Genomic DNA, 13,100 nt, shown 5'->3' on the forward strand with positions numbered 1-13,100 from the left:
AATTTGGGGAGCTTCCATCAGCAGAGCAGCACACCAGTGGAGAATGGCAGCAACAGCAAAAGCTATCATTTTGAGGTGGCTGGAGTGTGCTTGCTGCTATAATTCACTGCAGCAAAGGCGATGCACTGCTTAAGCTAATGAAGGAAACTGCAACCAGAAGGAAGCGGCAGCCACATACACTATTCAGATCATGCACTGTGTCCATCTTCTGGTAAGCCATGGAAAATGGGAAACATTTTTGAAATGGGGAGGGGAGGAAGAAGAGGAACTGGACTAAGTAAAGATAATTCCAGGAAAAACAGCATTATATATAATCAACAGGCCATATACGCTTGCTTATCACTGTGAATGCAGATATGCAATTAGGCATACAGTGGTACCTTGACTTATGAAGACGATCCATTCCGCGGCCGTCTTCGCAAGTCGAGGTTTTTGGATGTTGAAGTGCGCTGTTGGCGCATGCGCGAAGCGCGATTTCACATGTCTGCGCATGCGCCGGCCGTGCGCGCTGCTCTGCGCAGGTGGCAGGACGCGCACGCTTAGCGTGCGGCGAAAAGACTTCCGGGGTTGTCGACTTCGGAAGTCGAAGCATTCGGATGTCGAGATATGACTGTACTATGATTAAACTTTTTGGGTTAATGGTAAAATGACCACCCTTGAGATAGAAAACAACAGTGCAGTGACTCTTTGCATTCCTGGAGGAATAAACGAGGAATGGTCCAATGTTTATTTATTTGTAGACTTATTGATTGCTATTTATACCCCACCCTTTAGCCAAAAAAAGCTCTCAGCGGAAGGAGAGAAAAAAGCAAGCCCAAGCACATATTCTTAAAGTTCTTAAAGTTGCAAACTTCAGATAAAGTAATAATGGGGGCTATTTATTTCCCATGTACATGGAGCATTAACAAAAAAGTTTTGGAGGCAAAAATGTATGGGTCCCAGCTTCGAGGAACTTCGAGGAGTTTTTAAAAATGCATCTTGTGCACAAAATGCAGGTGCAGTGTTCTAGGCCAGAGATCTTCCTGCAGATGTTTGCCGGACGACAACTTACACCATCCCCGACTATAGGTCATGCAGGTTGGGACTAACATCTCTGGAAGACACTATGCTGGCTACCTGTGATCAAGGTCAATCCGAGCTGCCCCTTCCACCGCCCTGGGTCCTCATGTTTAACCAGAACGTTACTCTTCAAAACCATTTCTCTGGCCCCAGCTCCCATTGCAAGTGCTAAAGGAAACCCCAATTCATATTCTGCTCAAGTTGTTCCTCTCTTGGGCTGAAAAAGCAATAGTGCTTGGCTCTCACTGTGATGTGTACTACCTTGACTTCATTTTGCAAACCTGGCTGGCGGCCTTTTGGCTTTCGCTCACGTAATGCAGAATGTCTTGGCTGCTGTTGCGTTCTATATATTTCTGTCCCCTTTGTTGAGATGCTTCAAGTGGCACTATGCTCGACATACTAATATAAGCAGTACAGACACTGGATGAGGCTGAGACCAGGGCTGTCAGTGGCTTGCTGGAGGGGAAATGCCAACTCCGGGTGTTTGTGGGGAAGGGGAGGAACTTTCGAGCATAAACTAGTAGCCCGAAGTGCATTCAAATAGCCTGTGACTGTGCAGAAGAAATGCTCTCTCACTGCAATACACACACACACACACAGGCAAGAACATTTTCTTGGATTCAGAATTCTCTTCTTCCTGATGTATTCTAAATGCCCTGGCAGAAATTATTATGAAAAGAAACCATTAAAGGTATGCTAATGACTATGAATTGTGACAGATGCTATAGAAACAGGGCTGTTGGCTCAGTCACAGCACCATTAACTATCTATCATAAAGTACTCTGAACTTGCTCATTTATTACTACTGTGCCGCCCAGGGGGGGGGGGAGCAGCAAGAGAGTTTCTCCAAGGCAAAATCATAATCCACTTACTTATCCTAATGTCATGATCCCTACTGTTTATCTGCATGATAATTAGGAAAATGAGAAGGACTGAAATATTGTTTTTAAAATCGTGACTGGAATCACACGGCCCTGTAAAACAGGGCAGGGGGGCACCACACTATATCTTTGCAGGCCGCATTATTTCCAAAGCGGGGAACTTAATTAGATGCTGCATCTTCCACGTTAGCAGAGAGGGAAAGGTTACTAACCTTTGCTGTGGATGGCTGGAGAAGGAGGGGAGAAGAAGGGGATATAAAAAGCAAATTTCTATCAAGCCAAAAACAAAACTAGCAGAAATGCTTATTTGCTCATTGAAGCTACATTCCCAATCTTGACTGCGCCAAGTGAAAACTATTCCTAAGAACCATTTACACAGCACTTAAATGGTGCGGACTGCTTGCTATGAATCCTCTGTCTACAACACAGCTCTTGACGTAATGCATTGCTATTCTCATTGCATAGCTAAAGAACCAAAACAGAGAGTGCTTCCAAGACCACACCACATAAATAACCACCAATACAGGGGAGGAAAGCAGGCTGAACGCTTTACTCGGTGAACCACTTTGGTCTTCGGTTTTTTTAATAACTGGTAATACCATTCATTCAAAAGCCAAACACTATCAATCACACAAGAGAAAACTGGGCAGGATCCAGTGTTGTGATCATACCGCTTATACCAGACACCAATTCCCGGTTCTACCTAGGCTAACACTCAGTGGGTACTGCAGACCTTTTAAAGCTAGAAAACAGACACTGAAGAGTCTAGCAATCCAACAGATTGCTACTATCAGCATTTTACTGATTTAAACTATATGCAACTACAAGGTCTCCCTCCCTCAGACTGGCTACCTTCAACTATGTAAAGGGCCGTCACATGGAAGATGGAGCAAACTTGTTATTTTCCTGCTGGCATCCAAACCAAGGGATTCAAGTTACAAGAAAGGAGATTCCAACCAAACATCAGGAAGAACTCTGTGATGGTGGGAGCTGTTGGACAGCAGACTCTCCTTCATTGGAGGTTTTTAAGCAGAAGTCGGATGGCTATCTGTCATGGATGCTTTAGTTGAGATTCTTGCATTGTAATCAGGACAGAAGAATTGATGCTTTTGAATTATGGTGCTGGAGGAGACTCTTGAGAGTCCCATGGACTGCAAGAAGATCAAACCTATCAATTCTTAAGGAAATCAGCCCTGAGTGCTCCCTGGAAGGACAGATCGTGAAGCTGAGGCTCCAATACTTTGGCCACCTCATGAGAAGAGAAGAATCCTTGGAAAAGACCCTGATGTTGGGAAAGATTGAGGGCACTAGGAGAAGGGGACGTCAGAGGACAAGATGGTTGGACAGTGTTCTCGAAGCTACGAACATGAGTTTGACCAAACTGCGGGAGGCAGTGCAAGACAGGAGTGCCTGGCGTGCTATGGTCCATGGGGTCACGAAGAGTCGGACACGACTAAACGACTAAACAACAACAACAACAACAATCAGGACAAGCCTCATGGCCCCTTCCAACACTACAATTCTATTATTCTACTAGCTGGCTCTGCACGCGTTGCTGTGCGTTAGTCTGTCAAATGGAGGGTAATAGGCCCCCTTCAGATCCCCCTGAGTCTCAGAGTCCCCCTGTTTTACAGGATCTCGTGGCGGAGGCGGGGTTTGTGGGTGTGGCTAATCCCTGTAACTGCCCCCACGTGTCCCGCTCCATGATCTATTCTGTTTGTCCCCCCCCCTTCTCCGTGACCGGCGTATCTCATGACATTTTGAAGGATGGTATTTATTTTTGTCTTGTGGTTATTTGGTGGGGGATTTGGGGGGGGAGTGGTACTAAATTTTAAAGTAAAAACCCCTTGCCGTGCCCCCAAGTGCGTTGCTGTGGGTTATCCCCCCACCCAGGACTATTGGGGGCCTGGCAGGGGCCTACATAAAACAAAGGCCGTGCTGCGGCCTGCGATCCGGGCACACGCCCTCTCCCCCCCCCCGGGCCTAGTGGGGGCCCAGCAGCCTGGCAGGGGCCTAGGGGTCTGATAATGGCCGACTTGGTATTTCAGTTGCTTGGTTGATGATGTCATTATTTGGTTTGTGGGTGTGGTGTAGATTTCACAGGAAGGGAGGGGGTGTAGGAGGAGGGGCTGAGGGAATAACGCCACTTGAGGGCACTGTTTGACTGCCCAGGTGTGAGATTTGAGGGATTTTCTTTTCCAACAACACTCGGGGAGTGGCCTGGATCGTTGTGTCGAAATTTCAGGACGATCGGTCAAGTGGTTACGGAGAAAAGTGGAACACGCACTTTCACGATTTTTACATTTTTATATATACAGTGGTACCTCTACTTACGCATGTTTCTACTCACGAATGGAGCTCCGTCCGCCATCTTGGATGCGGTTTAGATAGGATTTTTTCTACTTACGAATTTTTAGATAGGGTTGCTTCTACTTACGAATTTTTTCTCCCAATTCATTCCTATGGGATTCGACTTAACAAATTTTTTCGACTTACAAATGTGTGTTCGGAACGCATTAAATTCGTAAGTAGAGGTACCACTGTATAGATGAAGACCACTCAAGTTATCCCTCTGTCCTTGCTTCCCTTCTTACACCCATTCTTCCTCATCTGTTCTCGAAGCCTACAAAAAACTTCCAATGAAGGAGAGTCCATCAGCTTCCAAGAGAGTCTGTTCTACTGTCTTTTAGTGGTATAACCAGAAACATTTAACCAAATAAACTATTAGTTGGAATCTACATTTTTAACCAAGCATACTTAGTTATAAGCATACTCACTAAAAAAATCAAATCCCATTAAAAAATAAACAGGACTTGCTTCCAAGTAAACACAGTAAGGATTGGGCTGGAAGTTTATTGTATTCCCCCCCCCTCTTCCCCCTGGAAATGGGTACTTTTTGTCAGGGATTTTAGCTCCTGCGTGCAGATATATAGACAGACTATACTGCAATTCATTCTTCAAAAGGCACATTACATAAATTACAGAAATCTACCATGATTGCAGGCACTTATATAGCTGCACATAACTTTTATATTGTACAAATGTCTAGAAAACCTGACTATTTCCCCCCACCCTTTAATAATACAGGCAATTTCCCTCTAGTTTTGCTACCAATCAAAGAGAATATGCTAGACAAGGAAAGTCCCTTTACAATTCTCTCTCTCTCTCTTCCCCATCCCACTTTTTTCTTTTTTTCTTTTTTGGCAATACGAAAAAACCAAACAATGGAATAAACTAACAAGCAAGTTCTTCAGCTCCGGGTTAAAAAATATTTATGCTTAAATAAGCAAAAATGTATTAGGACAGACTTGTCAAGCTAAGTCGTCGGAAATCTTTAAATGCAGCCAAAGTTCCATCAGGGACCTGGTTGTACTCTGTGGCACACACTTGCATCATAGCATATAGAAAGTCACCTTTTTTATTCAGCTTCTGCTCTGTCACTCAGCTTGTGGAGGAAGGGGGAGAGGCCCAGAAGTTATCAAAGTTTTGGGGAAGGGAAAGTAAGAAAGACCTATACATCACATGTTGTTTAGGAATTACTTCCTCAACTTTGTATCTTGGGGAAGCAAGATCCCTTGAGAGAATGCAAAGTTGTGTGAATGTGGGTCAGCATGCTTCTCCCTTTCCTGGACATCACAAAAGATGGTGGAGCTCTTTTCATCATGACGCATGTGGATCTCGTTCAATTATAAAGGCAATGAGTTCATGCAGAAACTGCTATGAGGGAAGTACAGTGGTACCTCTGGTTGCGAACAGGGTCTGTTCCAAAGATCCGGCCGCATCCTGAGGAATTCGCAACTGGAGGTGCTGTTTTCTGTGCATGCGCGTGGTGCAGTTTAGCGCTTCTCACATGTGCACGCGATGAAACCCGGAAGTATTGCTGTGTTCGCATCCTGAAAGATACGCAACCAGAGGTGTGCGTATCTAGAGGTACCACTGTATAGGGAAAGGACTAGCAAATATGAACTCAATTCTAATAACAGGTAGGTAGCCGTGTTGGTCTGAGTCGAAGCAAAATAAAAAAATTCCTTCAGTAGCACCTTAAAGACCAACTAAGTTTATATTTTGGTATGAGCTTTCGTGTGCATGCACACTTCTTCAGATATCTGAAGAAGTGTGCATGCACACGAAAGCTCATACCAAAATATAAACTTAGTTGGTCTTTAAGGTGCTACTGAAGGAATTTTTTTATTTCAATTCTAATAAATTACAGTTGTACCTTGGTTGTCGAATGCCTTGATACTCAGACGTTTTGGCTCTGAGTGTTCCGGTGTGCAAATGTTCTTTGGAACCCGAACATCCGATAGGGCTTCCGATTGCTTCCAATTCCAATCAGAAGCCGCGCTTTGGTTTCCAAGCGTTTTGGAAGTCGAACAGACTTCCGGAACGGATTCCGTTCGACTTCCGAGGTACAACTGTATAACGAACAACAGGAAAGGGTGGGGGGGGGAACCTATTATATAATATTAAACATTTGAGTTTTGAACGTCAGTCTGGTTTCGAACGTCAGTCTGTTTTCAGTCTCCTAACACTTAGAGAAGAACAGACCAGCAACTGTCTGTTTCTTCCTCTGTCCCCAATGACTGGCCAGTCATGCCCTTCATGCAGGCACTTCCAGTCCAGGCACTGATCAGACCCAAATCTCTTTAGCATCAGAGAGTTCCCTGAATGATGGACCATGTCTTGGGAGCGTTCTCTCCAGGATCTCTCCAGCTTAGATCTCAAAGAGGGGCGAGGATACACATAAATATTAAGATACTAGGCACTGAAGATTATTATTTCACTTCTGGCTTTCAAGTTGGCAGGCTATTGCAGAGTAAACTAATCCTGCAGACAGAGACCTCAGCCCATGAGTCTTTCCTAACATTGGAATGATACAAGCAGGCCCCTGTTTTCCTCTGCAAAATGTTAGCAGGAATGGGGCCTCTAAAACTATTTTTCATAAACCTTCTGTGCATACACCATTAAACTTGAGGAAACGTGTTGGGACGGAATTCAAGTTTCTGAAAGTTAAAATACTTCACACAAACTCACAGAGGTTTACTTTTAGAGAGTGAAAGGCTAAATAATCACCCATCCTCAGCAGAGTCAACCCTTTTTCTTGCCATGCCTCCTCACTGAAAAGAGGACAGCCCAGTGCAGTGATTCAATGGGCAACCTCCCCGAAGGGTAATTCTTCTCCACACGGGAAATGACCGAATGATCCAGGCACACCTGATGCGAAGATGTGGTAGAATTACAGCAAAGAGATGGCAGGAGACGACTGAGCTTATGTCCTCCTTTGTGCTTCCTAAGAGGTTTCTGTGGAAAAGCAGCATGTTGCCCTAGAAAGGCCTCTGGTCCAATCCAGCTGAGCTCTTCCTATGTTCTTACTCAGGCCAAAAACAATGAATCAGGCAACCTCTGCAATGAGTTGGTTCTCTAGGCTCACATGAGCCTAACTAATGAATGAATTTATTTCTCACAGCCTTCTTGCTATTTTCTCAGCCAATTCACAGCTTGGCTGCATGCAATCCAAATGGGGGAAATCCCCACTTATTTCCTCAATGGACTGTCTCACAGACTGACTGTGACAGGCATCAAAACAAAAGTGCATTCAGCGATCTATGCAGGATTTAGCATTTAATGGTTGAACAATAATTTTATTACAAGAGCTCACAGGACACACATCATCCTAGGGTTATGCCATGCAACAAGGGAAAAAGCTGCATCACCTACGGGGCATTTCAGTTAGCTGCGTTGTTTAACTACCAGGAGGAATTAATTCTTAATTCTTTTGTGAATTTTGCAGGTGTTTGCTCGAGGCACTGGACAGTACTACAACAGGCAAATAAATTGTTTTCCTTTTACTCAAGGTTCACAGCAAAGCTGCCCAGAAACTGCATTATAGGAAACAAACGATGTGCTGGATGAAAAAATTGTGGTAAGTGATAGGCGGTGCTCCTGCCTACAAAAAACGAACAAAAGGTCTTCCGCAATCAGTAGCCAACTTGCTTGATGCCTCTCGATTATACTCTAAAGCAGGCATCCCCAAACTCTGGCCCTCCAGGTGTTTTGGACTACAGTTCCCATCATCCCTGACCACTGGTCCTGTTAGCTAGGGATCATGGGAGTTGTAGGCCAAAACATCTGGAGGGCCACAGTTTGGGGGTGCCTGCTCTAAAGCAAACTGAGGCCTCCTCTTTATCAGCAGTTATTAAAACTAGTCCTGACCTCTGCCAGTTCAGATTTTAGGATAGATGCCTGAACACTTCTGGCACCAAAACAGAAGTTCACATTGGAAACTAGCACATCAGCGAGAATGTTGAGCTAGAATGGTTCTCCCCAACGAGCTCGTTTTCTATGTGCAATAATTTAGCAACATAAGAAGGGCCTGCTGGATCAGCCCAGTGGCCCAACTAGGCCAGCATCCTGCTCTCACAGTAGCCAACCAGATGCCTCTGACACACCAACATGAGCACAAGAACAAAACTCTCCCCTCCTGTGTTTCCCAGCCACTGGTATTTAGACGCATTGTAGCTAACTTGCTTTGCTTTGTGTGTGTGTGTTTTTTATGGAGAACCTATTCATGTAGGTCAGCCCTCACCTGCGGGCTGACGTGGTAGAGGCCAGGAGCAGTTTTACTATTTCATTTATATATGTGCAGACCGGCCATATCTGTATAGCCATTAGTACCTCAAGCATTATTCACACTTTTATCTTAAAAATAAATAAATCATGACAGCAAAAACATGGGGCCATTGGGTTTAAATTCTGTTCTGGGGCCGGCCCTAATTTTTAAGTATAAACACTAATCCCTTGAAAATTTTCACCACACAGCAAGTAGTCATTACTAAACTTTCTAGTCTTGCCATTTTTTGTTTTTCTGCTTGGATGGGCCTAGAATAACTAATTGCATTCAGTTTTAGGCTATGTAGCTCCCCTCGAATAATTTCAGAATCATATAAAAGAACTTGTTTTTCTATTAAAATGATGAATGGGCTAAATGAGGTATGTAATAAAATACTGCAGGCTTGTAAACAAACTAGTGTTCTCTTACGGGAAAGTGCTTTACCTCGTTTAGCAAATTCTGCCCTGCAGTATTTTCTAGCCAAGCCATCCTGAAAACATAGTTAGGAGAGGAAGGATTATTTGGCCGGCAGCAAGAAAGGTCAAGTGTAATCTGCTTCAGAAGAAAATCAGAAACCTTCCTGCACTCAAAGGTGAGCAAGTGGGGGGGGGGGGCGCAATGGAGACAAATGGGGATGATAGTGAAAACCCAATCTGTGTAGTTTGAAGGAGATGGATCTAAGAAACATAGGGGGGGGGGAGATGGAATTATCTGGTTTACCCAATATCATTTGCATTGGAGGAACTTAATCAAGCAGAGTGCAAAGGTGAAGAGAAACTGACTGTTGATGTCAGTGCTCTCAGCTTTTGAATGAAGCTGCTTTCATGGCAAAACTATAGAAAAATAGGGAGGGGAGCAGCTTTTAGAACACCTATGCAGGCCCGTTCTAGCCATAGAGGCTAGTGGCGCGGAGAACCACGGCGCCGGGCGCTGGAGGGCGCTGGAAGGGCGCCAAGTGAGCGCAGGGTTCCGGCGATCTGGCCAGGACTGCGTTGCACGAGATGAGAGGCTGCGCTGCGTCTCTCTCCTTCTCCGAGGACTGAACCCAGCGCTGGGGAAACGAGAAGGAGGCGCAGCGCGGAGTCCTCAGAGGTGGCCTCCCGCTGCTGCCGCGGTCTGCTTGGCACTCCCGGGTCCTTGGAGGGGCTCTGGAGGGGGGCGCTGGAGGGACCTTAGCGCCAGGGCGCTGGATGGGCTTAAGACGGCCCTGCACCTATGGCCTTGCTCAGTGGACATGCTAAGAGCTAGAGCAGCCCCCATAAATGCCTGCCCAGCCCTTTCTTAAATCCCTAACACCACCCTTCTAGGTAATTAGTTTCACTGCCAAACTGCTACTACTGTGATGAGGTTTTTTTTTCTAATGTTCTTGAAGTGGTAAAGGTGACCACACACTCTGGACACTTGCTCCTCTTGGCTGATAAAAGCCAGCAGCGAGGGTACAGCTGGCCTCCCTGGGAGCTGGGGAGGTCCCTGCCTTTTTTTGGCACAGAAACTGGTTGCAATTTCAACTACTGTAACTGCAGTTCCTGGGCACCCTTCAAAAATATAGCTCCACATATAGTACATTACAATAGCTGGTCCTTGAGGTTCTCAAACATGGATTAAGTACGGCTCTTTATTATGCTGAGCTGTAGATGTCAAGATGAAAGGACTACCGGTACTTTGTTTTAATTAACAGAGACAATGAATCTGAAGCGTGAGCCCAGGACAAAATGCAAAAGACAGTGCACAAAGGTTTCAACACTATGGACCATTCTTCCAAACAATTGTCAGCTCCAAGTGCACAGAACTACATTTCTTTGGCTCTTCGATAGGAAATGAGACTTTAATGTTGCTGGCAACTCAAACAGACCTGCTTTCCAAATTGCAAGGTTTTAAATGACATCTCATTTCAGTCCAAGCAGTAAAGCAAATAGGTTAACAGCAAATGCCAGGTCGTTCTAAGGAGAGGGAAATATAACTGCCTTCGGGCACCATAAATCTATAGATTTATTTATTTTTTTAACTCCGTGTTCTCCACAGCTCACCTTGACACTTGTTGTAGCTCCACTGATGGAATGTCAATAAGATATTTGTGGCGTTGTCACCACATTGAAAATTATTCCAAGATGAATGAATTCAGCTGGTCCTCAAGCAGTTTTTTGCGACACAGAACACTTCATGTGGAGTTCTGGATACAGATTTGTTGTAGGCTTAAAAGGCTAGTCGCTAAAATGACCTGTGGAGCCTTCTGAAGCAAAATAATGCTCCTGTGAACACCTCATTGCTATGAAAGGTCTGCTTTAAGCAACTCAATTTACTTGCAGTGCTTCATCCAATTTCCAATGCCTCCTTATGAGCAGCTTTAAAAGGCTGAAAGTTTGCCTTCTATTTCATAAGCTCGGGTCCATGGAAGATTATTATTGTTGGTTTTTAATACATAAAAGAACTTGAAGGCCAAAGTAAAGAGCCTTGCGTGCGTTTTTGTTCCCCCTTGATGAATTATATTCTGACATTGAAAAATCTGCAGCACAAGAGGAACACAAGGAATATTTTTAAAGCTTGGTTTGGGGTGAGGAAAACAAGGCAAGGCGGCTTCCTGCACAAGGAGACCACTAGGGCATCTTTTAGCCACACAGTGGCATAGATCCAGTGGCTAATTTAAGGAAGGCCACAGGTAGGAAGTTTGTGGTCCTCTTCACTTTCCTGAAGCCAACTTCAGCTCCCCGAAACCCCCTCTAGAACAGGGGCCAGCAAACTTTTTCAGCAGGGGGGTCGGTCCACTGTCCCTCAGACCTTGGGGGGGGGGGAGCTGGGCTAGATTTTGGGGCGGGTGGGGGGATAAACAAATCCCTATGCCCCACAAATAACCCAGAGATGCATTTTAAATAAAAGCACACATTCTACTCATGTAAAAACACACTGATTCCCGGACCGTCTGCAGGCCAGATTTAGAAGGCGATTGGGCCAGATCCGGCCCCCAGGCTTTAGTTTGCCTACCCATGCTCTGCATCAGAGGAACCCACCAGAACATGGTGGGGTGGGATGCAGAAGCGAGGAAAGGATAAAAATAGATCCCTTCAAGAACTTCCTTACATTACTTATCATAGGATCAAAGCCATTAAAGCTGAAGCAAAGATCTTGAAAAGCTTATTTAATCTGAAACGATTCCATTTTGATATTTTTTTTTAGTCCTTTTAGAAAATAGTTCCATGGAGAATCTTTGCAACCACATCAGCTGCAGGGATGCAAAGAGGAAGCACACCCAATGCCAGATTTGTGACTTAGCATCTTCATGGGAGCACTCAGATACTGTAAGCATGACAACCTCTCCAGTTATCTCTTCATCATATACCAAAATACTGTTTCTCTGTCACTACCTATCACTCAGCACCTAGATGGATTCCAGCCTGCCTTGAACTGGTTCTTCTGCAGCACCCTCTCACTGCTTGATAATTGGGGGAAAGATGACGACTTTACACTTACCAACAGCTGTGCCTTGAGGCGCTCGTCTTCGGTCGCAGCTCTCTCTCTAAGGATGGCTCTGGACAAGTGCTCGTTTGAGGCAGCCCGCTCTCGCTCAAGAACTTTGCTGATTTCATCTCGTACGTGCATTTGATTCTGCTTCAGTCTACAAGAGAGTAAAAAAAAAGAGAAAGGCACGGAAATGTGAACTGTGTACTCAAAACACACTTAACTCCTGGTTGGGTCAAAGCAACACGACGCACATTTATTACACCTGTGTTCCACAGATATCCTGCAGATATCCCATTTCTACTAGTATTTCATGTCAACAGAAGCAGTGCAGTGAGGCACGAGGAAGCATTTCCCACAGTTTGTGCCCATCGATAATACCACAAGGTATCCAGCAGCTCTGGCAGGGAGACATAATTACTGGTTTTAAAAAGGCACAAGGAGCATATAAACATGAATGCCAAATTTTACAATATGCATAAAGCTTGAAGCATCGCAACCAACGCGATTTCAACTTATCAGTGCTACACCCAGATATAAAATCATTATGACTGTAAAAATCCCATTTCCCAGAAAGATTAAATACATTATTAATATCTCTTCATCGGCACATGGAGTATAACCCGGGCAGAGAGTTTAAAGTAAATATGTTTATCCTTCACCGCCTATTTGCTGCCACTAAAAGGACTTAACAACTTTGTGCAAGAGTTGTTAACTGTTTACCATCAGGAGCTTCCCCAGAGAGGGAGAACTGCACATGGGTGAAGGTATCCACCCCCAAAGAGCCATACTGTAGACTAGAGAAGCAGAATAGGTAAGAAATTATGAGAACTGGAGTGGAAGAAAAAACTAAGATGACCCAACAGCTTGGGTCAATGGATCGCCCCCAATTACAAGCGTAGTTATATTAATAAAACGATGCTGGAAGGTTCCATTGCTTCCAGGATGGACTAAAATGTTTCTGCTTTTCCTGCTCAAGTTCTCCCTGGGCTCGAAAGACCCAGGCTCTTCTCCGAGTGTCACCGGCTTGTGACACCACCCTAGAGACCGATGAGGATTTTAAGCCTGTATTTTGCATTACGCTTTGGGATCCTGAC

At 44.8% G+C, this 13,100-nt stretch overlaps 1 protein-coding gene across 2 annotated transcripts in view; it reads right to left on the reverse strand.

Moving 5' to 3' along the window:
• Nucleotides 1-13,100, reverse strand: part of CHCHD3 (coiled-coil-helix-coiled-coil-helix domain containing 3) — a 209,255-nt gene that overhangs the window by 135,477 nt on the left and 60,678 nt on the right. For both annotated transcript variants that reach the window (XM_088651751.1, XM_035127990.3), the window contains exon 4: nucleotides 12,016-12,160. In XM_088651751.1, the coding sequence (XP_088507877.1) occupies nucleotides 12,016-12,160 (145 nt within the window). The remainder of the gene's footprint in view (nucleotides 1-12,015; nucleotides 12,161-13,100) is intronic.

The sequence above is a fragment of the Zootoca vivipara genome, chromosome 9 (genome assembly GCF_965207765.1).
Source record: "Zootoca vivipara chromosome 9, rZooViv2.hap1.1, whole genome shotgun sequence".
Classification (NCBI taxonomy): Eukaryota; Metazoa; Chordata; class Lepidosauria; order Squamata; family Lacertidae; genus Zootoca; species Zootoca vivipara.